Source organism: Eubalaena glacialis, chromosome 3 (genome assembly GCF_028564815.1).
Source record: "Eubalaena glacialis isolate mEubGla1 chromosome 3, mEubGla1.1.hap2.+ XY, whole genome shotgun sequence".
Lineage (NCBI taxonomy): Eukaryota > Metazoa > Chordata > Mammalia > Artiodactyla > Balaenidae > Eubalaena > Eubalaena glacialis.
This window is the reverse complement of record NC_083718.1, coordinates 178,875,806-178,902,751: the sequence shown is the minus strand read 5'-3', so window position 1 is coordinate 178,902,751 and position 26,946 is coordinate 178,875,806. Positions and strand designations below refer to the sequence as shown.

Below are 26,946 nucleotides of genomic sequence, written 5' to 3'. Positions count from 1 at the left end.
GCAGGATACAAAGTCAACACACAGAACTCAGTTGAATTTCTGAACACAAATAATGAAGAAAACAATTCCATGTAAAATAGCATCAAAAATACTTAGGAATTAACTTAAAGAAATGAAAGACTTGTGCAACGAAAACTACAAACCATTGCTGAAAGGAATTAAAGAAGACATAAGTAAATGGAAACACATCTCATGTTCATAGATAGGAAGGACTTCATATTGTTAAGATGTCAGTACTATCCAAAGTGATCTGCAGATCCAATGCAATTCCTATCAAAATCCCAATGACTTCTTTTTAAAGAAACAGAAAAATCCATCCTAAAATTTATATGGAATTTCAAGGGACCCCAAATAGCCAAAACAATCTTGAAATAGAACAACAAAGCTGAAGGACTCATATACTTTGATTTCAAAACTTACTACAAAACTATAGTAATCAAAACAGTGTGCTACTGGCATAAAGATAGATTCCCAATAGAAGAGAATAGAGAGCCCAGAAATAAATACTCCCATATATGATCAAATGATTTTCAATCAGGGTGCCAAGACCATTCAATGGGGAAAGAAGTCTTTTCAACAAATGGCGCTGGGAAAACTGGATGTCCACGTGCAAAAGAACGAAGTTGGACCTTACTTAGCACCATATACAAAAATTAACCCAAAATGGATCAAGGACCTAAATATGAGACCTAAAACAATAAACTCTTAGAAGAAAACCTAGGACAAAAGCTTTATGACATTGGATCTAGCAATGATTTCTTAAATACGACACCAATGGCACCAGTAACAAAAGGAAAAATAGACAACTTACACGTCATGAAAATGAAAAAAATTTTGTGCCTCAAAAGACACTACTGACAGAGTAAAAAGGCAATGCACAGAATGGGAAAAATATCTGCAAATCATATATCTGATACAGGATTAATATCCAGAATATACAGAAAACTACTAACATTGAACAACAACAAGACAAACAACTTTACTCAAAAATGGGCAGGAGACTTGAATAGATATTTCTCTAAAGAAGATATACAAATGGCCAAGGTGCACATGAAAAGATGCTCAACATTACTAATCATTATGCAAATGCAAATCAATACTATAGTGACACACCACCTCATACCCATTAGAATGGTTACTATCAAAAAAACCCCAAAGAAACAGAAAACAACAAGGGTTGGAGTGGATATGGAGAAATTGGAGTCCTTGTACACTGTTGGTGGGAATGTAAAATGGCAGAGCCACTGTGGAAAATAGTACAATGATTCATCAAAATATTAAAAATAAAATTATCGTATGATCCAGCAATTCTACTTCCAGGCATATACCTAGAAGAACTGAAAGCAGGGTTTCAAAGAGGTATCATGGCAGCATTCTTCACAATAGCTATAATGATGAAGCAAACCAAGTGTCCATTGACAGAGGAATGGATAAGCAAAAATGTGCAATACACATACATTGGGACATTATTCAGCCTGAAAAAGAAAGAAAATTCTGACACATGCAACAATGTGGATGAACACTGAGGACGTTATGCTAAGTGAAATAAGACAGTCACAAAAAAAGACAAATACTGTATGATTGCATTTATGCGAGGTACTTAAAGTAGTCAAAATCATAGAGAAAGAAAGCACAGTGGTAGTTTCCAGGGACTGGGGAGAGAGAAGAATGAAGTTGTTATTTAATAGGTACAGTTTTACAAGATGAAAAGAGTTCTGGGAATGGATGGTAATGGTATGTGCACAACAATGTGAATATACTTAGTACAACTTAAGTGTACACTTAAAAATGATTAAGGTGGTAAATTTTATGTTAGGTCTATTTTACACAATTTAAATATATGTATGTACATGTATCACTAAATGTGATTTTCATCTTTTATTAAATTCCAAATACAAAAATTTGGATTTCCAACTGTGGTTGAATATCACTCAGCAATGCCACTGGAGAAAAGCGACAATAATAATTTTAAAACTACAATCTTCCTTACAACCTTCTTGCCACAACAAACAGGAAAATTTCATTCCTTTTCTATACCCAGTAATTCAAAAATATTAAACAGGAAAAAAAAAGCTAAGAACAAAGTCCTAAAAATTCCTAAATACTACGTTCCTACAACTGAGAATTGGGTATATAATTAAATCTTTGTTAATTTTACAACCAAAATATGACATCATTATTTTATCAATGTAAACCTTCTTCCACAGTCACTTAACCCGCCAATTTCCTCTCCTGTGAATTGTTAAATAGCACTTTTGACCTATCGAATTAGCAAAGATGTTTGAAAATGAGAAGACCTGAAACTATCAAGATAAAATGAAATGGACAGACTCCCATAATGCTTGCAGCAACATAAAGGCCCGTGACTTTACAGTATGTGAAGAGTATTATCTTTATAGTGTGTGTATTGGGTTGGCCAAAAAGTTCCTTAGGTTTTTAAGTAAAACTAAAAGACACATTTTTCATTTTCACCAAGAACTTTATTTAACAACGTATTCACCGTTTTGTTCCACTACCTTCTGCCATTTTTCAGGCAACTTAATAATTCCCAAAACTTTTAATCTTTTTGAGCAAAGAACTGTTCCAGGTGTCTTTTACAGTCTTCCAGGGAATTGAAATTTTTTCCATTAAGAGAATTTTGTAAAGACTGAAATAAATGGAAATCCGAAGGTGCAATGTCTGGTGAATACAGGGGATGAATCGCAACTTCCTAGCCAAGCTGTAACAGTTTTTGCCTGGTCATTAAAGAAACGTGAGGCCTTGCGTTAGTTATCCTGATGGAAGATTATGCATTTTCTGTTGACTAATCCCGGATGCTTTTCATCGAGTGCTGCTTTCAGGTGGTCTAACTGGGAGCAGTACTTGTTGGAATTAATCGTTTGGTTTTCCAGAAGGAGGTCATAATAGAGGACTCCCTTCCAATCCCATCATATATACAACATCACCTTCTTACCGGCCTTTGGTGTGGTTGGTGGTGGTTCATTTTGCTTGCCCCACCAACTCTTCCATTCCTCGTTATTGTACAGTATCCACTTTTCATCACCGTCACAATTTGCTTTTTTATTTTTTAAATTTATTTGTTTTATTTACTTATTTTTGGCTGCACTGGATCTTCGTTGCTGTGCGCGGGCTTTCTCTAGTTGCGGCGAGCAGGGGCTACTCTTCATTGCGGTGCGCGGGCTTCTCATTGCAGTGGCTTGTCTTGTTGCAGAGCACGGGCTCTCGGCACACAGGCTTCAACAGTTGTAGCACGCGGGCTCAGTAGTTGTGGCTCGCAGGCTCCAGAGCGCAGGCTCGGGAGTTGTGGCGCACGGGCTTAGTTGCTCCGCGGCACATGGGATCTTCCCGGACCAGGGATCGAACCTGTGTCCTCTGCATTGGCAGGCGGATTCTTAACTACTGCGCCACCAGGGAAGCCCCATAATTTTTTTAAAAACGGAACATTTTCCTTACGTTTAAGTAGAGAATCGCATGCGGAAATACAGTCAAGAAGGATTTTTTTGCTTAACTTATGTGGAACCCAAACATCAAAGCTATTAACACAACCAAGCTAGTGCAAATGACTCTCAACACTTGATTTGGATATTTTGAGTATGTTGGCTATCTCCCATGTGGTATAACGTTGATTGTTCTCAATTAATGTCTCGATTTGATCGCTATCAACTTCAACTGGTCTACCTGACTACAGAGCATCGTCCAGTGAGAAATCTCCAGCACAAAACTTCGCAAACCACTTTTGACATATTTGATCAGTCACAGCACCTTCTCCATACACTGCACAAATCTTTTTTTGTATTTCAGTTGCATTTTTACCTTTCTTGAAATAATAAAACATAATATGCCAAAAATGTTGCTCTTTTTCTTCCATCTTCAATATTAAAATGGCTACACAAAAATTCACCAATTTTGATGTTTCTTTTCTTTTAATGCATGCTGATATGACAGCTGTCACAACAGAATCTAAGAAAACTGTTTCGAATGAAGTTAAAGACCACTAAGCACTACTAGAGCCATCTTACGGAAAAAAACAATGAAACTTTTGTCCAACCCAATATTTTAACCTAGTAAGGCTGCTTTTGGGAATGTTAGCCAAAGGAAATAACCCTATTTAAATAGAAAAAAAAAAATACACATATATATGTATGAATATGTATTTTATATATGTATGTATCACAAAGTTATTTAAAATAGAAAATAAAGAAGGGATCTTTAAACCAAACACTAGTTTGTAAATTAACTGATTATGTAAATTATGGTTCATCTCACTGACATGCTACTTACTTAAGCTGTTAACATAATGTTTATAAATGCTATGTAACAGCATGACAATTATTTACAATGCAATGTTGTATTAAAAAAGAAAACTGCCAGGGCTTCCCTGGTGGCGCAGTGGTTAAGAATCTGCCTGCCAATGCAGGGGACATGGGTTCGAGCCCTGGTCCGGGAAGATCCCACATGCTGCGGAGCAACTAAGCCCGTGCGCCACAACTACTGAGCCTGCGCTCTAGAGTCCGCGAGCCACAACTACTGAGCCCACGTGCTACAACTACTGAAGCCCGTGCACCTAGAGCCCGTGCTCCACAACAAGAGAAGCCACCACAATGAGAAGCCCGCGCACCCCCCCGCTCGCCGCAACTAGAGAAAACCCGCGCACAGCAACGAAGACCCAAGGCAACCAAAAATAAATAAATAAATAAATAAATAATTAAAAAAAAAAAAAAAGAAAACTGCCAAATTGTACAATCATTATGATTTACATTATGTTTAACAAAAACCAAACTCTATTATTAGGAGGAAAAAATAATACACGAAACATGATTATGACAACTCTAAATTTTAAGCCCATAGTTTACTTTTTTTCCAGGAATAAACTAATGATAAACATAGCAACGTGGATAAATCTCAGAATAATTAACCTTAGTGAAAAAACAAAAAACAAAGTCTAGAAAATGCAAATGAATCCATAATGACAGAAAGCGGACCAGTGGTGGGGGAAGGTAGAAAGATGACAAAGGCATGAGGAAACTTTTGGGAGTGATGGGTATGTTAATTTTCTTGATTGTGGTAGAGGTTTTTATTGCTATAAACTTATAATACAACTTACCAAATTATACACTTTAAATACTACATTTTAGATACATTTAAATCATAGGCACTACATATCCTATATATCAAATACACTCAATAAAGCTGTTCTTAAAAATAAAGTATAACTAAACAAACAAATAACGAGTTCAACTGGTGTTTTACCATTGGGGGAAAAAAATGGATTGTTACTCTGTGCTGGATTATAGGGCAATTAAGTGGATTTACATCTGGCTGGACACCACTGTTTAAGGAGCGTCGATCAACCCAAGCTAAATTTTGTCTCTGTGCAGAGGTCTCCATTGACAATGTTGGCCTACTTAATACGTATCAGCTGACTCTCTAATTACATGACACAGAGCTACAGGATGACAGAATCAAAACTTTATAAAGTATAAGCTGACTAAAAAGGATTGTGAAATGTTATGACATGAAGGAGTAATTTACTCAAATTAAATAATTTATTGACAGGAATTTTTCGCAAGCAGTTAATAAGACAGCCCTTCCACTCCCCTAGAATATAGACTGCTGCTTCTTGTAGTAAAGTCACTATTCCAGAAAAAAAATTTATTAAGTTTATCTCTGTAATTATGTTAAAAATACTGGTTTAATAGTCATAAAATCTGATTTCTCTAAATAAGATACACAGTTATCCCTAGGTATCTGAGAGGGATTGGTTCCTAGACCCACTCCCCCCACAGATACCAAAATCTGAGGATGCTCAAGTCTCTTATATAAAATGGCTTAGTGTTCGCATATAATCTACACACATCCTCTCCTATACTTTAAGTCATCTCTAGATTACACTAATACCTAAAACAGTGTAAATGCTATGTAGATAGCTGCCAGCAAACAGCAAATTCAAGTTTTGCTTTTTGGAACTTTCTGAAATCTTTTTTTTCAAATATTTCAATCCACAGTTGGTTGGATCCGAGGATGAGGAACCCCTGGATATGAAGGGCTGACTATATAAGCCAAAAATATACAACATGGTAAAATTTCACATTTTGTTCTTCAGAAGCATGCCAATAAGACAGTTATTAATGAATATACTTCAGATTAGCTCATGCCTCTTTAGTTTTGCCATTTCCTCTCTACCATAGTATATACTGCTCTTACTAGCATTTAAAAACTATTGGCTTTATTCTTTTTTTGTTCATATGACGAATCACCCTAATTATGGTTAATGAAGAATAATGACAAAAGTATCCCTCTCATCCCTGATAAATATTCCAAGGAGAAACTTAGATAAACCAGACTATAATAAATAAATAATAAGCATGCTAAAATGTAAAATGAAGGCATTATAAAAGCTGAGCCCTACTCCTGATACCTCTTTGATTAGCAGCAGAGAACTTATCTAAAATGGTTGACATAAGGGCATACGGCCTCCATATCAGACATTAAAAAGTAAAATCTTTGTATAATTTTTAAAGACTATCCAGGTGTCTTTTTGCCTTTCAAGGAATTTAACCAACTCAATTAAAGTGACATAAGGGCACCATATGAGGAGCCAGGAGGAGGTGAATTGAAGGTTAGCCTTTATTTTATGACATTAAATGTCATAAATGATGCTAATGGACCTAGACACTAGAGAATAATGACCAATACATAACCTTGGGGCTGAGAAAAAGGGAGACTAAGCACCTGGTCAACTACCCTCCTACTCATTGTTAATGGGCACAACAGCATTGTAAAAGTGGGGAAGAGACTTAAATTACTAAGAATGGAAATAAGTGATCAAAAAGTAGAGACATCATATTTTAAGGTAACTTTTTACTGTCTAAAACCCCTGGTCCTTCCAGAATAGGCATCACATATAACTGACACACCCAATTTTTAAATTAACTGAAGGACCACAAATACGGCAGTAGCTTTTAATAGTAAAAGTCAAAATTGATCTAACTCAAAAATAAATTCAAAACCTTAGATGCAAAACAATTCACATAAACTGTGTAGCAGGCACTGTGTTACTCACAGGATTTTGATTATCTCCTCTCTAAAGTACTAAGTTTACGAAGTCACATGTCCTCATTTATGAGGAATCTTAATAACATGCCTACACTTTGACTCAGGAATTGCATTTCTAGAAAGTTACTCTATAAAATAATCCAAAATACAGAAAAGGGTTAAAATTCAGTAGGTTATTCACGACAGGAAACAACCTAATGCTTAACTCCTCACAAAAATAATGTTCACACATATAAATTTTTCTCAACAAAGACCCTGTTCCTCACCCAGTGTTCCTTCCTATAAATAGTACCATGTTCATCCACTCAGTTGCTCAAGCAACGATCCACGACATCTTCCTTTACTCTTCTTTCTCTCACATCCCACATCCAAGTTATCATCATATCCCATTGACTCCACTTTCAAAATATATAGCAAACCCCATCTCCTCTCTTTGACTGTTACCAGCTTAGAGCAAGCCACCATCATTTGCCTATATTACTACAATAACCGCCTACTGGTCTTGCTTCCACCTCTCAACAACCACCACCTACCCTCATCAGTCTACCCTCTATACAGTAGGTACAGTCACCTTAAAAAAAAAAAATCAGATCTTCTGTTCTTAAATTTCCAATGGCTTTCCATCACATCTAGATTAAAATCCAAAATCTTTACCATGGTCTATAGTGCCCTATATAATCTGATGCTCCAGATTCTATCTCTGGGCCTCTGCACTGCTCTTTCTTCTACCAGAAGTGCTCTTTCCCTAAAATCTACAATCTCACTCCCTTACTTCTTAAGTTTCTAACTTAAATGCCATTTTTTCAGATGAAACTTCCCTGGGAGCCCTAGCTAAAGTAGGATGTCCAGTCATTCCTTACCCCTTTATCTTGCCTCGTTTTCATCAAGGCATTTATTACCACCTAATAGCATATTGCACACATATTTTTTTTTTATTTAACTATCTTTCTATCTCACAAAAAAGTAAGCTCCATGAGGAATGCAGGTTTAGTTTGCTCACTACTATATTCCCAGCATCTAGAACAGTATCTGACACACATTAAAAGCTTAAGAAATAATCTGTCAAATGTTGAGTGAATACTAAATTCTTATAACAAAACAGCATACAACAATTTATTATTTCAGACATGTCTCAAGTAGCATAGGAAAAGCTAACATTACAACATACAGTGAAAAATGAGAATAAAATATCTTATACAGAGCCTACAACACAGAAAAAGAGACAAAGGAACTATACCAAAAAACGGTTATAGGAGATGCCTATAGAAATCAGTCAAGACTACTAGAAATTTTCATCTTCTTCTTTTTCCTATCCTAATTTTGAAAATAATTTAATATTGAAGGTATACTTTCATAATTAGCAAAAATTATATGTTAAGAGTTATGCCTGATAAAATTCTACAGCCTTTAAGCTCAGTACTTTTTTTTTTGGCCATGCCACGCAGCATGCGGGATCTTAGTTCCCTAACCAGGGATCGAACCCGTGTCCCTGCAGTGGAAGCACAGAGTCTTATCCACTGGACTGCCAGGGAAGTCCCCAACCTCAGTACTTTAAACAAACAAACAACTCTGGCCTGGAGGAAGTTTGTGCCAGAAAAAAATTAAAGGTTATTTTTTTTTACAGTAAATTGAAGGTTCCCAGTTAGTACAGTGAGCAGATAGTTTATCATCCAAACTGGGGCCATTTTAAGAGTTACAGAGGGTTCAAAAAGTAATTAACAGGTGTTTAGTTGATCTACAATAGGTGTAAACTGAGACTTGTTTTAAGCAAACCAAGAAAAATAATTACCTTACCCATTACCTGCATGATAAACTTCTATCTCTTTAGGACAACCTTAAAACCTGCAAAACTCACTTATCTCACCTCTACTTTGGCTACAAAACCTAGCACACATGCCACACTTCTGACTACTGACCATTCCATTTACCATGCCTCTAATTTTTCACTTCCTAGAAGGCCTCTTCTTCCCTTTTCTGCTTAGAAGTCTTATACCTTCCAGCTTAGTGTCACTTCCTCAATGAAGCAACTTCTCCCTTTCCCATATAATAGCATGTTCATATCTCTAATCAAAGGTTCTCAACCAGAGCCTTATGAATGGCCTGATGGACATCTGTGAAGTTCTGAAATTATATGTAAACACTTGGCATATGCTCTTTTTTGAGGAGAAAGTACTGCGACTATTTTCAGATTCTACAAGTAATTTATAACCCAAAAGGATAAGAATTATTGCTTTATCATACCACTTGGATTACAGTTATTTATTTACTCATCTCTCTCACTATACTGTGAGTTTCTTTAAAGCACCCTATCTCCAAGGATGAATGGTATGATGAAACGAAACATTAAAAGATATGTCCAGGGCTTCCTTGGTGGCGCAGTGGTTGAGAATCCGCCTGCCAATGCAGGGGACATGGATTCGAGCCCTGGTCCGGGAAGATGCCACATGCCGCGGAGCAACTAAGCCTGTGCGCCACAACTACTGAGCCTGCGCTCTAGAGCCCATGAGCCACAACTACTGAGCCCACGCGCTGCATCTACTGAAGCCTGCGTGCTCTAGAGCCTGTGCTCCGCAACGAGAGGCCACCGAAATGAGAGGCCTGCGCACCGCAACCAAGAGTAGCCCCCGCTCACTGCAACTAGGGAAAGCCCGCGTGCAGCAACGGAGACCCAACACAGCCAAAAATAATAAATAAATAAAACTAAATAAATTTTTTTTAAAAAGACATGTCCAGGGACTTCCCTGGTGGCACAGTGGATAAGACTCTGAGCTCCCAATGCAGGGGGCACGGGTTCAATCCCTGGTCAGGGAACTAGATCCCACACGCATGCTGCAACTGAGAGTTCTCATGCCACAACTAAGGAGCCCTGGAGCCACAACTAAGGAGTCCACCTGCTGCAACTGAGACCCCACACAACCAAATAAATAAATATAAAAAAATTTTAGGGCTTCCCTGGTGGTTCAGTGGTTAAGAATCCTCCTGCCAATGCAGGGAATACAGGTTCAATCCCTGGTCTGTAAAGACTCCACATGCTGTGGAGCAACTAAGCCCATGCACCACAACTACTGAGCCTGTGCTCTACAGCCACAACTACTAAGCCCGTGTGCCACAACTACTGAAGCCTGCGCACCTAGAGCCCGTGCTCCACAACAAGAGAAGCCACCACAATGAGAAGCCCACACACCACAACAAAGAGTAGCCCCCGCTCACCGCAACTAGAGAAAGCCCACGCACAGCAACAAAGACCCAATGCAGCCAAAAATAAATAAATAAAATAAATGAATTTTTAAAAAAAGAAAGAGAAAATAAGGGGAGAGATCCCCCCTCCCTTAAAAAAAAATTTTTTTTTAATTTAAAAAATAAAAAATAAAGATATGTCCAGGAATTCCTTGGCAGTCCAGTGGTTAGGACTCTGTGCTTTCACTGCCGAGGGCCTGGGTTCAATCCCTGACTGGGGGACTAAGATCTCGCAAGCTACATGGCACAGCCAAAAAAAAAGACATGTCCAACTCCTCGATTCTCCCCTAAATTCCCTTAGGCTCACTGCAATACCCCTGTAATCTGCTTCTAATTTTATTATCTTCATCCTCTAACTTTTAAATTTCCCTTCATTTATGAATTTGAATCTATCATTTAACATAAATATTTAAATTTACTCCAATTAACCACTGTTCTCTTTTCTAAACTTTCTGCATTTTTATATGTAATCAAAGAAGGAAAAAAGTAAAATAAAAAATTTAAGTTAAAAGTGTAAAATTTATTAAAATTTAAGAAAAAATATCCAAAAGAAAATTAAAACTCAGTGTCCTAGAAGACTCATAATATTTATGGAAGGAGGAAAAGGGAGGAAAAAGAACACAGGTGTACAAGTCAATCTACCTTAACAGAATGTTTCTTTCACATCTACTTCTTAAATTAAGATGACAGGGGAAAAGACCTATTCACCTTATTATATTATATACATCTAATTCTGTTCGAGATTTTATTGAACTTTTCTGTCAAAAGCCTATTATGTACCAATCTAACAAACACTGCCTATAATACCAAAGGTTCATGTGCAAAAAACACACACAATCTGACAAACAACCCTGAGGTACTCACCGTGCTGTACACTGCCGAGACAGTAGGAGTGAAGATTCGGTCCTCGAGAGGCTGCTGCACAGGTCCTCTAGGAATTCTAGAAGAGCGAGTTAAGGATAAGAGAACTCAAAAATGAACTGCTTTAGCAGTAAGAGCAAATTACGACCACAAAATTCTGTCAATGACCCAAGCTTTGTCATCCAGTTAGTGGAGTTATACACTTATTTCTCCAGAGAAACTAGAAAACAAAGTATTTCAAATTTCCTAATGTGATTAGATCAGTCTCTCCAAAAGTGATTCCCATGATAAACATTCCATGGAAACTCAAAACAAATAAAAATCATACAACAAGCCTCCTAACTTTAGGCCCATGATGAGAATCTACTACCTTTATTTTCTAGAGAAAAAGACTAAGGAAGTATAAGCAGGATATTCAGAAAGATAAGACTAATTCATCAACGTGGAAATTGCTGACAAAGACCTAGTCTGTTCTGCGAATACAATTGTTTCCTTGTTTTTCTTTTTTAGCTGCTATTTTCCCAACATCTACCCACCAACTCATTTTTATAAAAGAGGCTCTCCACTGTAATTTAGTTTAAAATATTTCAACATGTCAGGATATTCTTCAAAAGACAAAAGACTATCATTTTATTCAGCTTCAAAACTGAAAGACGTAAGCTCTTCTACCTGGTAAGGTGATATTTTACCTCTTCAAAAATGACAACCAAGAGACTTGGCACAGAAGATTAACAGCAATTATCTCTGGATGACAGGATTACATAACTGCCTTTTCTACGATAAATATAAATTATTTGTATAATTTAAATGTATTTTAAAAGAAAGACTATAAATATAATAAACCCAAAATAAGACAGAATTCTTTCTTCAACCTAACAAATATTTAATAGTTCTCACATCATGTTCCTTTCTAATTTAATGAAACAGTAAGGAAGAAAAAGTGACAGCTGCAAATAATAATTTTATATGAATGACCACAAGTTGCAGAGGTCTAAAAGAATCTTTAGAAGTAAAATTCTTTATATCCAAGTAGCAAAAGTTTACTGAGGTGGGAGAGGGAAAACCAAACCAAACCAAACCAAAAAACCCAATGCTTTAGTCATTCAAAATTAGTAACACTGTACCAGTCTCTAGTTAGTTCTTCAAACTAGCAACCTCAGACAACAGTTCCATGCGTTGCCATCATCCCCTACACACAAAGAACTGATTTAAAATGCTGCACTGAGAAATACAAAGCTAAAACATTTCATAAAGGAACTGCTTCATCCAAAGAAACTATATATATGTTTGCAATGTAGAAAACATAAGCCTAACAAGTTTCAGGACAAAAGTCCTTTATATTAGTTTGTCAATTCTTTCAGAATGAAGATTACCCCTAGCCAAAATAACTTTCTTTGAATTACGGTTCTGCATTGTGGTCACACGAATGGTAGAAAATATGAGACTGTTCTTTCTTCTACAAAGCCAACTGCTAGTAGTTTTTCGAGCTAGGGCCAACTGTCACTATGTGGGAATAAGTTCTCAAATGAGTCATCGGTAGTGGGCCCCAAGAGCTGAGCCATACCATTTAACCTTACTAGGAAAGGTTAAGGCTCCTGATTTCTACTAGTAACTTTACTGGCTAACAATATTACTGTTAACTACAAGACTTCTAAAGAGACAATCATATATTTGGCCAATATTCCAGTAACAAACATTCTTTTTCCTTGGTCACATAAAGAATATTGACTTCATTTATTCCCCTCTCTGAAAACTACCAACAGAATATTGTAGATTAATACATTGTTTCTTAAAAGACCATTTGGATAAAAATATTTAAGACAAAAACATAGTTCTATAAAAAGAAAACTGAAAACAGAAGTCAGGAGATCTGAATCTAGAGCATGCGGCAAGCCTAACCAACCATGTTGTCCTCAATGAACCATTTTACAGTATCTCCTATAAACCTAGTCTCAGCAAGATGAAGTAATTTGCCCAAGTTAACAAGGCTAACTAAACTAAGTGGCCAGGTCAGGTTTCTTCTGTATTCTAAAGACAGTGCTCTTCCTATTACATCAACCCACCCATGGGCAGAATACTTTATAGCATAGTAAAAAAGCATTATCACAACCTGGTCAAAATATGGTTGCCCCTATCTTCCGGACAGAATTAAATTAGTAGTTCATCTCACAAAAGAGTCAATGGAGTGTCACTCTAAAACTTCTAGAAAGTCCCAAATTCTTGGCCCAGGCTGAATCATCTGCCCAATGGCAAATGAACATACTACTGGAGACTGGGCACGTAATGCATGAAACCAAGGGAACTTATTTTATGGAGCAATTTTCTCCTTAATTCGTAGTGGTGATGGTTGCACATCTTCATAAATATGGTTAAAAAAAAACCCACTGAATTGTACACTTTAAAATTGTGAATTTTATGGTATGTGAATTATATCTCAATTTTTTTTAATGGTATTTTAGTAATTTGCAACTAGGCTGTTTAGCACCCCCTCCTTCCACTAAAAAAGCTTAGATAAATCAGTATGAGATAAGCACTGCTAGGCATTTTCTCCAGAAACAGGTGAATTTCAAAGAAATGGCACGCATGTAAAGCTCTTACACTACATACTTCCTAATTCTGCCTGTCATTAAGCTTATTACCAGCTCTCACCAAGCTCTGTATCTCCAGCATAAATCACTGGATGCTTACCTCCCTTTCAGCTCAACATAACAAGCAAACAGCTTCTCATAATACCACTTAAAATTCTAATTCAAAAAATGAGCAGCGTAATATGCATGTGCAGTGCTCCAGACCACACTGTTTTTATTTTTTAAATCTCATGACTGAAATACAGTAGCACACCCACTTGACACCTCCGTAGTTCAAATTGCTATGATTTATATTATGTCATTAGGAAATACAAGCATAATCGTTAGCAAGATTGGACAGCTGCTATGTAATAACCGAATTAATAAGATTCTTAAGTATTGGGTTGGCCATAAAGTTTGTTTGCGTTTTTCCATAACATCTTATGGAAAAAACCCAAACGAACTTTATGGCCAACCCAAAATAGAACTATAAATGCAAAAAAAATCTAATTCCCCACCTTCTTTCTAATAAAAAATTAACAGAAGACAAACTTCAGAAACAAATAAAATTTGAGGGTTAAAGAGTAGTAAAACACAGTAGACTCTGATTATTATAGTACTCACTACAGAGTCTCCACTAAATGTCAATTAGGCAGATATTCATCAGAGAAATTCAAGGATCTATGAAGAGATTACATAATGATCTGAACATTTCCTACTTACACCATGAAGGAAAGAGGAGACCTATAATTTTTTGAGCACAGATGTTTACTGACATTTCAAGGATGATGAACTCCCAACAGAATGAAACTTCTTAATCTATGCTAATCATATCTGACCCTGGGTTTGACATATAGTCAGTACCTCCTCAAAAGGTAGATTTTGACAAATTAGAAAATAAGTAGTGAAAACAAGTAGTGAGGGACTTCCCTGGTGGTCCAGTGGTTAAGAATCCACCTTCCAATGCAGGGGACATGGGTTTGATCCCTGGTCGGGGAACAAAGATCCCACATGCCGCAGGGCAACTAAGCCGGCGTGCCACAACTAGTGAGCCCGGGCACTCTGGAGCCCACACACCACAACTAGAGAAGCCCACGTGCCGCAACTAGAGAAGCCCACACGCTGCAACGAAGAGCCTGTGGGCCACAACGAAGACCCAGCGCAGCCAAAATTTTAAATTAAAAAAAAAAAAAAAAAATTAACCCTTTCCTACACTCGGAAAAGCTTCGTAAAAGATAAGGGCTAAAGATGTACTACCAGAGACTGTAGATAAGTAAGAGAAGCAAATTCCAGAATGGAGCCTTCAGCAGATAACAGTAAAGCATCCTCAGCTAATTTCTACTTACCTAAATGGCACCAAAGACAGAGCCCATCCTCAAACTCAAGTATGAAACTATACTGGTAAGATTAATGCATGTTATTATGAAAGATGAAACAGACAGGAATGAATTAGAGTTTGAAGCTGTCAAATGTAGGCACCAAGCATGTAAAATGTCCCAAAAAGCAGAACATCCTGAATGACTCGACCTAGCAACTACAGAAATCTCAGGGGTCACAACTTTAGTAATTCTGTATGGACAAAAGCAAAACAGAAACTGTATTCTCAAACCTAAACACTATGACATATCTACTTCTACTTTAACCTTGGAATCTATAACAGAATGTGTTTAAAAAATTATTTTTTTTCATTGCTGCTTATCTTTTGCCACTAAAACTGCACAGAAATAAAACTAGCCAATTTTAATATTTGTTTCAATTCAATTTCATGTTGAGCTGTTAATTCAGGTCCAAAATCCTTTATTGGAATTCAGAATTTTTCCACTGTTAGAAAGTTAATAAGGCAGCACTCCTTAATCAAATACATTAATATCTCTACTGTAAAATATATGAATATTGAAATTTCTGTATTTCTGTCCAGAGTTTTTGCCAATTTCAGAAAACAATTAGTTTCCCCAAGCTCTTTTGATTTTAGAATTGCAAGCCTATACCTTCTTTCCCATTGTGTTTTAGCTCTAAAAGTCTCTGGAAATCACCATTTGCATGTTAACAACTAGGAACCATTATATTGCTTTCTTTTCTTTTTTTCTTAAACAAATCCAGAAACGTTAGTCTCCAAGTGCTTAGCCAGAAATGCCTTTGTTCTGACTCTGGTTTTCTAACGCAGAACACAACTCACCACATATTACAAATTGATTTCCTGACAGTCGCATTTAAATTTACCCAGAAACATACTCTGCTTAGGTTTTGTGTGTGTTTTTTTTAAAGACCAATATTGCCAAAGAAAATGGCTGCTGACCATGCTGTTAATATTTCGTAATTCTATTTTTAGTTTTTGAGGAACCTCCATACTGCTTATCATAGTGGCTGCACCAAACAACAGTGTAGGAGGGTTCCAAAAAGTAATGAATTACTGATACAACAACATGAGTGAATCTCAAATGCTAATTAAGTTAAGTGAAAGAAGCTAGACTCAAAATGGCTATGAGTCCATTTATATAACACTCCGGCAAAGGCAAAACTATAGGGGCTAGGGCCTGGGGGAGAGTTTATCTAAAAAGAGACAGCACTATGATCCAGCAATCACACTCTTGGGCATATATACAGACAAAACTATAATTCAAAAAAATACATGCACCCCTATGTTCACAGCAGCACTGTTTCCAACAGCCAAGACATGGAAGCAACCTAAATGTCCACTGACAGATGAATGGATAAAGAAGATGTGGTATATATATATACAATGGAATACTACTCAGCCATAAAAAAGAACGAAATAATGCCATTTGCAGCAACATGCATGTAACTAGAGATTATCATACTAAGTGAAATAAGTCAGAAAGAGAAAGACAAACACCATATGACATCACTTCACGTAAAATCTAAAATATGACACACATGAACTTATCTACGAAATGGAAAATGACTCACAGATATAGAGAACAGACTTGTGGTTGCCAAGGGTGGGGGTGGGGGATGGACTGGGAGTTTGGGATTAGCAGATGCAAACTATTACATATAGAATTCAACTATTATATATAGAATTATATATAGAATATCTACTATATAGGACAGGGAACCATATTCAAAATCCTATAATAAACCATAATGGAAAAGAATATGAAAAAGAATATGTATGTATAACTGAACCACTTTGTTGTACAGCAGAAACTAACACAACATTGTAAATCAACTATACTTCAATAAAATTTTTAAAAAAGAGAGATGGCACTGAAGGACTGTAATTAGGTGATGAAACTTTTCCGTATCTTCAGTATGGTGGGGCTGCAAAACTCTGCATTTATCAGAATTCATAAAACTATATATCTAAAATAAGTGAGTTCTGAGTTTCTCCAAAGGTTAAGCAATAAAGTCACTAAATGACTCAGCAATACTCACTCCTAGGTATATATCCAAGAGAAATAAAAACATGTGCACACAAAACTAATAAATGAATGTTCATATCGGCATTATTTGCAATAGCCAAAAAGTAGAAACAATGTTTTCATCATCTGATGAATGGATAAACAAAATGAAGTATATCCATACAATGAATTTTATTTGGCAATAAAAAGAAATGGAAGTCCTGATACATGCTACAACATGGATGAACCTTGAAAACACAATGCTAAGTGAAAAAAGCCAGTCACAAAAGACCACATTTTGTATAATTCCACTTATATGAAATGTCCAGAACAGGCAAATCCACAGACAAAAAGTATAAAAGAAAAAGACTAGTGGATGCTTAGGCCTGAGGGGATGGGTGGAAATGGAGGAAGGAGGGATGACTGCTAAAGGATATGGGTTTCTTTTTGAAGTAATCTAAAATTAGGTTCTAAACCTATGGTGATAGTTACGCTAGTCTGTAAATATACTAAAACCCAATAAACTATACATTTTAAATGGGTGAATTTTATGTTATGTGAATTATATCTCAATAAAGCTGTTATCAAAAAAGTGAATAACATTGTAGGTAATTTTTAAACAAATTTTTTAAATAATAATATTAAAACTTCATGGTGGGGCAAGCACTTTCTCTACTACTCTATCCCCAGACACTAGAATATTGCTAAAAAGAGTCATAAACTCAAAATGCTTCATCATCATGATCTAGTCCAATAGACCTACTTTTTAAGATAAGTGATTTTTTTTTTTTGGCCACGCCACACAGCTTATGGGATCTTAGTTCCCCGACCAGGGATTGAACCCAGACCCTGCCAGTGAAAGCGCCGAGTCCTAACCACTGGACCACCAGGGAATTCCCGTAGTCCACTAGACTTAAAAGAAGTATGGCTCATCCTAAGAATCTATATAGCAAACAAAGAGAAGTTTTACGCAACAGTAATAGTAAAACAGGTGCCCCACAGGAAAATGGGTAGCTGGATTTATGCAGTGAACTGAATTTCTTTCAATGGCAGAAAGAAATACAGGATCTTATACTCTCCTGAAACTCTGCCTAATGACCTTGCAACATGGAAACTTGCCCAGCCAGCTTCTTGACACTCCTCCCGACAAACTTTTCTCTTCAGTAATATCTGGAAAAGATCCTTCTCTATCCACAGCCAACAAACCCAAGCCAAAGCACACTTACACTAAACCAGTGGATCAATACTGCTTGTCAGTATACCAAAGGGGAGATTAATTATAGTATCTAGAAATGAGTCAAAGTATTTCTGTACACTAGAAAAACGGTAACAAAGAAAACCACATTTAACAGAAGAAATAACTTCACAAAATAAAGAACTGTGGTTAATTCATCAACAATGAAAACCACACCAAATTATACTTGGAAGGTCCACATTGCTCTAGTCAACCTAACAACAAATGCAGGGATTCCATATACCTAGTACACTCTACTCCACAGGAAAACTCTTCAAATATCTGAGTACTGTTAATATTAATAAATCTTTTAGTCTTTATTAAGTCTTTATTATTTAGTCTTTATCTTTTAGGTGAGATACTCACTTCCTTTTGACCACTCGTGGAGAGGCAGATGTGGTATAATCCTATCAGAGTGAAGTGGAAGGGAGACAATTTTCTTATTATCAATGCAAACAAAGATTGTGTGAGCTTTCTTTACCTCTGCTTATTAATACATTCATGTTGTCTGTAATAAACTATTGTCCATGTGTGTTTTCTTTCCATCTAAAATTGTCACAAAGTCATGTCTGATTCATTCTGGGTATAACTGTAAGTAATCAATCATTTGAATGTAAACAAAATACATTCGCACCTATTTAATTTCATCATGCAGATTCTGATTCATTTCATTTTGAAATCTAATCTTACACTCAATTTTTTCATCTAAATTTCCCAGTAGTTTTTACAAGGATAAGAATTTCATCTTAATTTAAATCACTGGGGTAAAAAATACTAAACAGGTCAGAATTAAAGAAAGAGCACTGTGATACTCCAGAAACCCCTTCTTCTTGGCCAGAGGAAATGGAGGAAAGAGTCCTTGTGGGCCAAAGAGTACTAGGGGAATTCCAAAGAAGAAAAGTAGAGGAGGAGGATCCCTATTTCTTTGTATGAACCTACATAAGTCCAGGCTCACCCTCAAAGTTGTACATAAATGGGACAGATCCAAAGCAGCATATTAAAAGCTCTGAAAATAAACGAAGATTAGAACCACCCCCCACAGAGAGACAAAACTTGAGCCCTGAGCCTAATCAAGTTGATTGTCTCCTTAAAAAAATTTTTTTTAATCACAATTCTCCAAGGATTATAACAGGACCCAGAATCTATAAACATAAAATTTTGGGACTTCCCTGGTGGTCCAGTGGTTAAGCCTTCACCTTCCAATGCAGGGGGTGAGGGTTCAATCCCTGGTCAGAGAGCTAAGATCCCACATGCCTTGGGGCCAAAAAAAACCCAAAAAACATAAAACAGAAGCAATATCGTAACAAATTCAATAAAGACTTTAAAAATAGTCCACATCAAAAAAAAAAAAAAACTTAAAAAAAAATACAAAACATAAAATTTTAAATGCCCAGGATAAATCTGAAATTACTCAGCATACAAATATAGTAAAATGTAACCAATTCTCAAGAACTAGCAGTCAAATCTAACAAGGTGGATTGCTTAAAAAATATTCTCCAAATGATTCAGAATTTATAAAGCTTAACATTTACAGTGTCTAGGACACAATCCAAAATTACCTGACATACAAGAACCAAGAAAATGTAACCAATTCTCAGGAGAAAAGACAATGAACACATGCCAACCTTGAAAAGACTCAGATATTAGAATTATCAGGCATAGAACATAAAGCAACTACTATAACTATGCTCCAAGAGGTAAAGGTAAACATATTTGAAGTGAATGGAAAGATAGAAATCCTCAACAGACTGATACAAACTATAAAAAAGAACTAAGTGGAAATTTTGGAACTGAATGATACAACATCTTTAAAAAATTCACTGGGTGGTATCAGTAACAAAATGGAGATGACAGAGGAAAGAGTCAGTGAATCAGAAAATAGATCAATGAAAATAAAGAAAGAAAAACAATTACTAAAAATAACAAGGAGATAAGGAGGCAAAGGTGGAAAACTACATAATATGGAAGTTTGCAATGGTAAATTATAAGTTGTTAATGTAACCCGTGGGTCAGCAAACTTTTTCTCAAGAGGCTAGATAGTAAATATTTGTGCATTCATGGTATTTGTATGAGTCTACGAGCGATATGGTCTCTGTCACAATTGCTCGCCTACACTGCTGTAATGCAAAAGAAGCTACAGATAACACGTAAAATGAATGCATATGGCATGTTCCAATAAAACTCATTTACAAAAATAGGCAGCTGGCTAGTGGGCCATAGGTTGCCTACCCTTAATTTAACCTAATAAAAGAGTTTTCCCCAATACTTTGTACAACACTACCCACTTAAGATTATAAATGCTCAGTTATACAATATCTGGTAACACAAACCTTATGTTTCCAAACAGTAATTAAATTCATCCATGATGTAGATGGAAGAAGAGTTACAGTACTATGTCAATAGACTGATACTAGTGAGATTCTTGAAATTATCATTAATAAAACAATGGTATTATCTGAAAAAATTAGAGTGTACATATGGCTTAAATTCAGACTAGTTTTTAATAACTAAAACAAATTCTGATATGCCAATAATCACATATAAATGTTAATTCAGTAACAATGACAGTGAATCCTTAAGTAATTTTACTCCACAATCTCAAGTAGTAGTAGTAGTAGTAGTAGTAGTAGTAGTAGTAGCAGTAGTAGTAGTAATAAAAATAAAAAAAGAAATAAATGTCAGGAGAAAAAATAATTTTAACATATCCACCCATATTAAAAGAAACAGGAAGACATATTTCATTTCAATTCTCTTTCCTATTAAACCACCTTCAATAATACTAAAAATTAATATTAAAGTCAACTATCTCGTACTGTGCTTTTCATTCTGACAAATTTACTGTTCTAAAGAAAAAAATATTTGCGTGTATTTCTTAAAAATCTATATTTATAAAAACACACTGATCTCCCTATAGTATACTGACTCACTAATGCTCCCTAATGATTTTTATTTTGTTTTGTTTTGCTTTTTGGCCACGCCTCGCAGCCTGCAGGATCTTAGTTCCCTGACCAGGGATCGAACCCCTGCCCCCTGCCGAGGAATTGAGGAATCTTAACCACTGGACTCCCAGGGAAGTCCCTCCCTATTGTTCTGAGACAAACATTGTTGTGGTTTATTTGATTTAATGTACTATAACAACATTCTGAAATACAGTAGTCCAGTAGCCCAGTCCCTATGGCTAGCTACACTCCACTCCTACGTTGCCTTCTATTCACCATCCCTGTCCCCTTCTAAACTCTGACTACTATCAGTTACCCAGTCCCCTACACCAAATATTCACTATTTAAATAGCAAGGAGGCAGCCAAAAAGGAATGTTAAATCCTCCCTGCTCCCTAACTATTGCTCAACTTTTGAAAATCCTGTTTTGAGAGGACTGTAGAAAGTTATAAAGAATTCTCAAGAGAATAGAGAATGTGATTCATTTCACCTAGAGCAGGATGAGTGAATGGTGACTATAAGGATTGGCTAACAGTAGTGAAAGGGTGAAAAAGAAGAGGAAAGAAGAATGAAGAAATAAGATCCATCTCCCCTTTTTTTGAGTGACCAAAATCCTACTTTCCTGCCTAAAAGCATACTCACCACAGAATTTCCTAATGCTTTGTACTCTAGAGGCTCTGGATTGGAGTCAGACAATCTTGGGTTCCATTCCTAGCTTTAGCCTTTAGTACACTGTGTAGTCATAGTTAATCTCTAAACAGCAGCTTCCTCAATTGTAAAATGGTAACATAAAACATTCATAAATTGCTCTGATGATTAACTAAGTCACTAGACTAAATACTTTCTGCACAATGCCTGCCGGGTATTTGCCATTCAATCCCTGTTAATTCCCTCTTCTAGCCCCCAAATTAGAATATGATACAACCATGGTCTGGAAAGTGGCACTAGAAGGACAAATGCAAGAAGTCGGCTTTAAAGCAGCTAGTCACCTCATTCATTCATTTTCAGCAAATATTTTATGAGTAGCTACAAAGTAGTGAATAAAATAAGCAAAGTCACCAAACTCATGGTGCTTACATTCTATTGGGGGCAGACAGACAAAAAGTCAGTAAACAAACCAGATAATTAAAATGGTGAAAATGGCATGAAAATAAAAAGAATGATATAAGAAGTGAGTAATAGTATTCTGGATAAGATAGAAGAGATAACTTCTAAATTGGGATCTGAAGGGTGCAAATTATCCATTCTACAAAAAGCAAGGGAAAGAGCATTCTAGGAAGGGGGCATCAAATGCAAAGGCCAGAAGTGGAAAAGGGCTGTGTTCAAAGATCATGAAACTAGAGGGGGGTAGGGGAGGCATGGATTGGGAGTTTGGGATTAGCAGATGCAAACTATTATATATAAAGAATGGATAAACAACAAAGTCCTACTGTATAGCACAGGATATATTCAATATCCTATACTAAACCATAATGGAAAAGATTACAAAAAAGAATATACATACACATATTCATGTATAACTGAATCACTGCTGTACAGCAGAAATTAACACAACATTGTAAATCAACTATACTTCAATAAAATAAATTTTTAAAAAAAAAGGATCATGAGACCAGAGTGAAGGGAGTATGTAGGGAGTGGTCATCACAGAGTTCAGAAACTCAAGCAGGAGCTACGTCATCTGAAGCTGTGTAGGCCCTGGTAAACAATATGAAATCTAAGATCAACAGCAACAACAGCAGAACTTAAACGGAGGAGGGGCATAACATTAAAGTATTTTTTAAAGACCATTCTGAATGTTTATGAAAAAATGCATTGGAGAAGGGTAGGGAAGGAAATAAGGAGACTAGTTAGGAGACTGTAGCAGCTGTCTAGGTCAGAGATGATTGTGGCCTGGAAGAGAGTAGGACAGTAGAAATAAATGGAGAAAAGGCCAAGTTTAAATAGTAAAAGCAACAGGGTTTGCTACTGCCTAAGAGTAGAGGGGTGAAGGAAAAGAATAATCAAAGAAAGGTTTACAGATGTTTTACCTTGAGCAGCTAGGTAGACAGCAATATTATTTAGCAAAACTGGGAAGGAACAGGTTGAAGTAGGGGTGAGAAGGAAATCAAGAGGTCTGAAATGCCAGTTGGAAATCCAGGAGGAGATGTAAATACACAAATTGGATAAATGAATATTTAGGTCTGGCTAAAAATCTGATCTAAAAATACAAAAACTTGAAAGTCATCAACATAAAAATAGTATTTAAACCCAAGAGAAATAAAGAAGCAAAGTACCACAGCCCTGAGGGTGAGACAAAGGAGGCATCAGCAAAGGACCCTGCCCAGGTAGAAGGAAAATCAACAGATGCAGTAGTACTGGGTACCGAAGGACCACATCATTATTCAGGGAAGTGAAGTGAATATTGCATCCATAACATTCTCTTTATACTCTAACTGCTGACACACCAGAACAAGAGTAACCAACTTGCCAGCCTTCCAGGAAGCCTTGAGAATCCAGTTTTAGACCACATGGGCTGCTACACGCTAGCTAACGCATTGCTAAAATCTCATCATTAAAAAAATAAAGTATGAATAAATGGAAACTATCTCCTAGAATTGAACTAATACATTCAAGGCATTTAACAGTATCTGGGATACAGTAAACCTCAACAAACATTAGCTATCATGGTGGTTATTTTAAAAACTCTCTAATTTTGAAAATGGCTTAGCGTTTACAGACACAAATCTTGTTGACTAAAAGATAATCTGAGTTCTCAGGCTCCAAGGCAGAGCACTCCACAAGATAGATATACTCTTAAACGGTTTGTCAAATGTGTAAAGTTTTATTAATGAAACAAGTGATACCATTAGTGTAAGCATTATTACAGCTATACATACAAGTTCTAAGAATTTTTTTAAGGAGGGGACTGATCAGTATTTTCCTACTGCAGAAGAAGGGGAACTGGATAAAAACAGAGTTAGGCTCAATTTTATTCAGATATATGCAGCTACAGTAAGTTATCTGCATTTCTCAAACTTAGGTCTTACGTGTCAAGGTCCACTTTGACCCCTGAAGTAGACAGATATGTAGAAAAAAGGTTAACAGCTTCCTCAATACCTAGATTACCTTGTGGGAAATGATCTTATCTCCTCAGTTTCCTCATCTATACTCTGTGGGAATGATGGGAAGATTTAACAAAACAAGGCTTGTGATGTGCTTGGCACATAATAGGCAATATCTAATTATTTCAAATAGTTCTTCCATAAAGATTATTATTTTCCTTTCTCTGAGTATTCAGAAGACATGGCATTTAAGATAGCTCTCCCAGATTCCCACCAATCACTAACAGCACCAAGAACTTCCTACTTCATTCTTTAGAGCTTAGAAAAGCTAGAATGAAAGATGTGGTGAAGAAAAGGACTTTGGGAGCATCTGACAGATACCATGACATATGAAAAAAGAAGCTAAAAATTATGCAATCTGTTCCATACCTGACAAAATTCTGAAAGATACTGATTGAGTTATGCTACTTTGGATAGTGAACTTTTACACAGACATTTATTCAGCTCTTCAAAGAATTTCTCTCCTCTCTGAAACTTGTTAATTCTGACTTAACTGTTCTCCCCAAGGTGAGCAGCTTATTAGATAAACTTAACGGTTCTCAGCTCAAGGTAGTTTATATGGAATAGTGTCAGAAAGAGGAAACTGCTTTTCTTATTTACATCTGAACAACCCGTGTCATTAGCCCAAATAAATTCACCCAACTGTCACATGCCAAAAGTCACATTACTGAAAATACTTGTTCCCACCATGCCAGCTATCAAAGAGACTTATGGGGGAAATCAATACCCTTTTACTAGCAAAACTTACCTTCAAAGTCTACCGCCCACTTGAAATTTTTTGAGCAATTTTCTAATTTTCTCCTTAAAAACATGATCTCACAAACATCAACGGCAATACAAAACACCAACCACGACCACTCAAAAAATAAATAATTCTCCTTTTTCTGTAGTCATCATTTTTAATAATGTCAAAGTACACTGGAAACATTTTTCATCACTCCATCTACTTGCAAATACATAGCCAACAAGAGCTGCAAAGCATTCTGCAACTCTGTCTCACCCTACTCAGAGCCACCCAAGAGAGCAGGTCCCCTAGCGATACCTAATGAACAAATAAAGACGACAAGTCAACTTTCAATCACAAAGCCAAAAAATGGATTATAAATAATACCAACAAGAAGAATACAAACTTTTACATCATTATAACTTACTTTCAATATTCAATAAAAATGTCCTGACAAAGGGACTTCCCTGGTGGTCCAGTGGTTAAGACGCAGCACTTCCGCTGCAGAGGGCATGGGTTCAATCCCTGGTCTGGGAACTAAAATCCCTCATGCTACACAGCACAGCCAAAAAAAAAAAAAAATGTCCTGACAGAAAAAAATCTTACAAACTTTCACAACTCTAAACATAATTTCTTAGGATATCAGACCCATATGAAGTCACTGTTATTTTATTTGGTGACTGTGAGGTATGGCAATAACTACAGGCAATGTTTTCCTGTCTCATTCTAGACACACCTGATTCCACTTAAGAAAGATGGAATGTTTCTTTCTTAAGAAACATTTAAGAAAGATGTTTTCTTTCTTAAAACAGCAGCATTTCTTTTCAACCTAAAATTCTGAAAGGAAAGCATGTTATAATGAAAACTATCAAACAGAAAGTTTTTCAGAAGGTTTCACATGCTTATGTAGAATGGACATAGCCAAGATGACTTTCTTCCATAAATTCCGGCCCAAAGTAATTACTATGTATCCAGTGTCACATGTTTAAATTTAACAGTCTTCCAAAAAATTGTTTTAAAAACAATCACATTCTTCAAAGACGGCAGGCTTATAAAGTGATTTTTTTTTTTTTTGGGGGGCTGAGTTGGGTCTTCGTTGCTGCACGTGGGCTTTCTCTAGTTGCGGCGAGCGGGGGCTACTCTTCATTGTGGTACACGGGCTTCTCATTGCGGTGGCTTCTCTTGTTGCAGAGCATGGGCTCTAGGTGCGCGGGCTTCAGTAGTTGTGGCATGCGTGCTCTAGAGCACAGGCTCAGTAGTTGTGGCGCACGGGCTGAGTTGCTCCATGGCATGTGGGATCTTCCCAGACCAGGGCTTGAACCCGTGTCCCCTGCATTGGCAGGTGGATTCTTAACCACTGCACCACCAGGGAAGTCCCTGATTTTTTTATTTTTATAGTGATTTGATATTTTATTTTAAAATAAATTTGACTGGTAAAATCAGAAAGATACAAATATTCGGAAAACTGAAAAAGAACAAAAAGAACAATGGAGAGAATGATTTGAAATACAATACAAAACATATCAATAACCTTCTGCTCTTATCTTTCTAATGGCAATGTTCCCAAATCAAATGAGTTCCTTTGTTATGACATGCATTTGATGATAAGTGTTAAATAAACCTAAATCCAAGAAGAGTATCCAAATACTGTGTGCTAGAATTTAACAGATTAACTTTTCTTTATCCACAAGTAGCAAACCTTAGCATAAGAGATCAAAGGATACTTAATAAAAAGTAACTTCTAGTTGGTTCTAGTAAATTTTGGTTTTCAAACACGGATAGGTATACAGAAATTCTAACCTTGCATAATGCTTCAAATCAAACAATGCCACTTTATGAATATTTAATTCTCAGAAGCTGCTA

At 36.3% G+C, this 26,946-nt stretch overlaps 1 protein-coding gene across 13 annotated transcripts in view; it reads right to left on the bottom strand.

Annotated features, from left to right (window-relative positions):
- EIF4G3 (eukaryotic translation initiation factor 4 gamma 3) overlaps positions 1-26,946 on the bottom strand; it is a 384,972-nt gene that overhangs the window by 284,075 nt on the left and 73,951 nt on the right. For all 13 annotated transcript variants that reach the window (XM_061184801.1, XM_061184804.1, XM_061184802.1 and 10 more), the window contains one exon: positions 11,158-11,233. Coding sequence is in view for 11 of the 13 variants with exons in the window: in XM_061184802.1 (XP_061040785.1) it covers positions 11,158-11,233 (76 nt within the window). In the remaining 2 variants the exon portion in view is untranslated. The remainder of the gene's footprint in view (positions 1-11,157; positions 11,234-26,946) is intronic.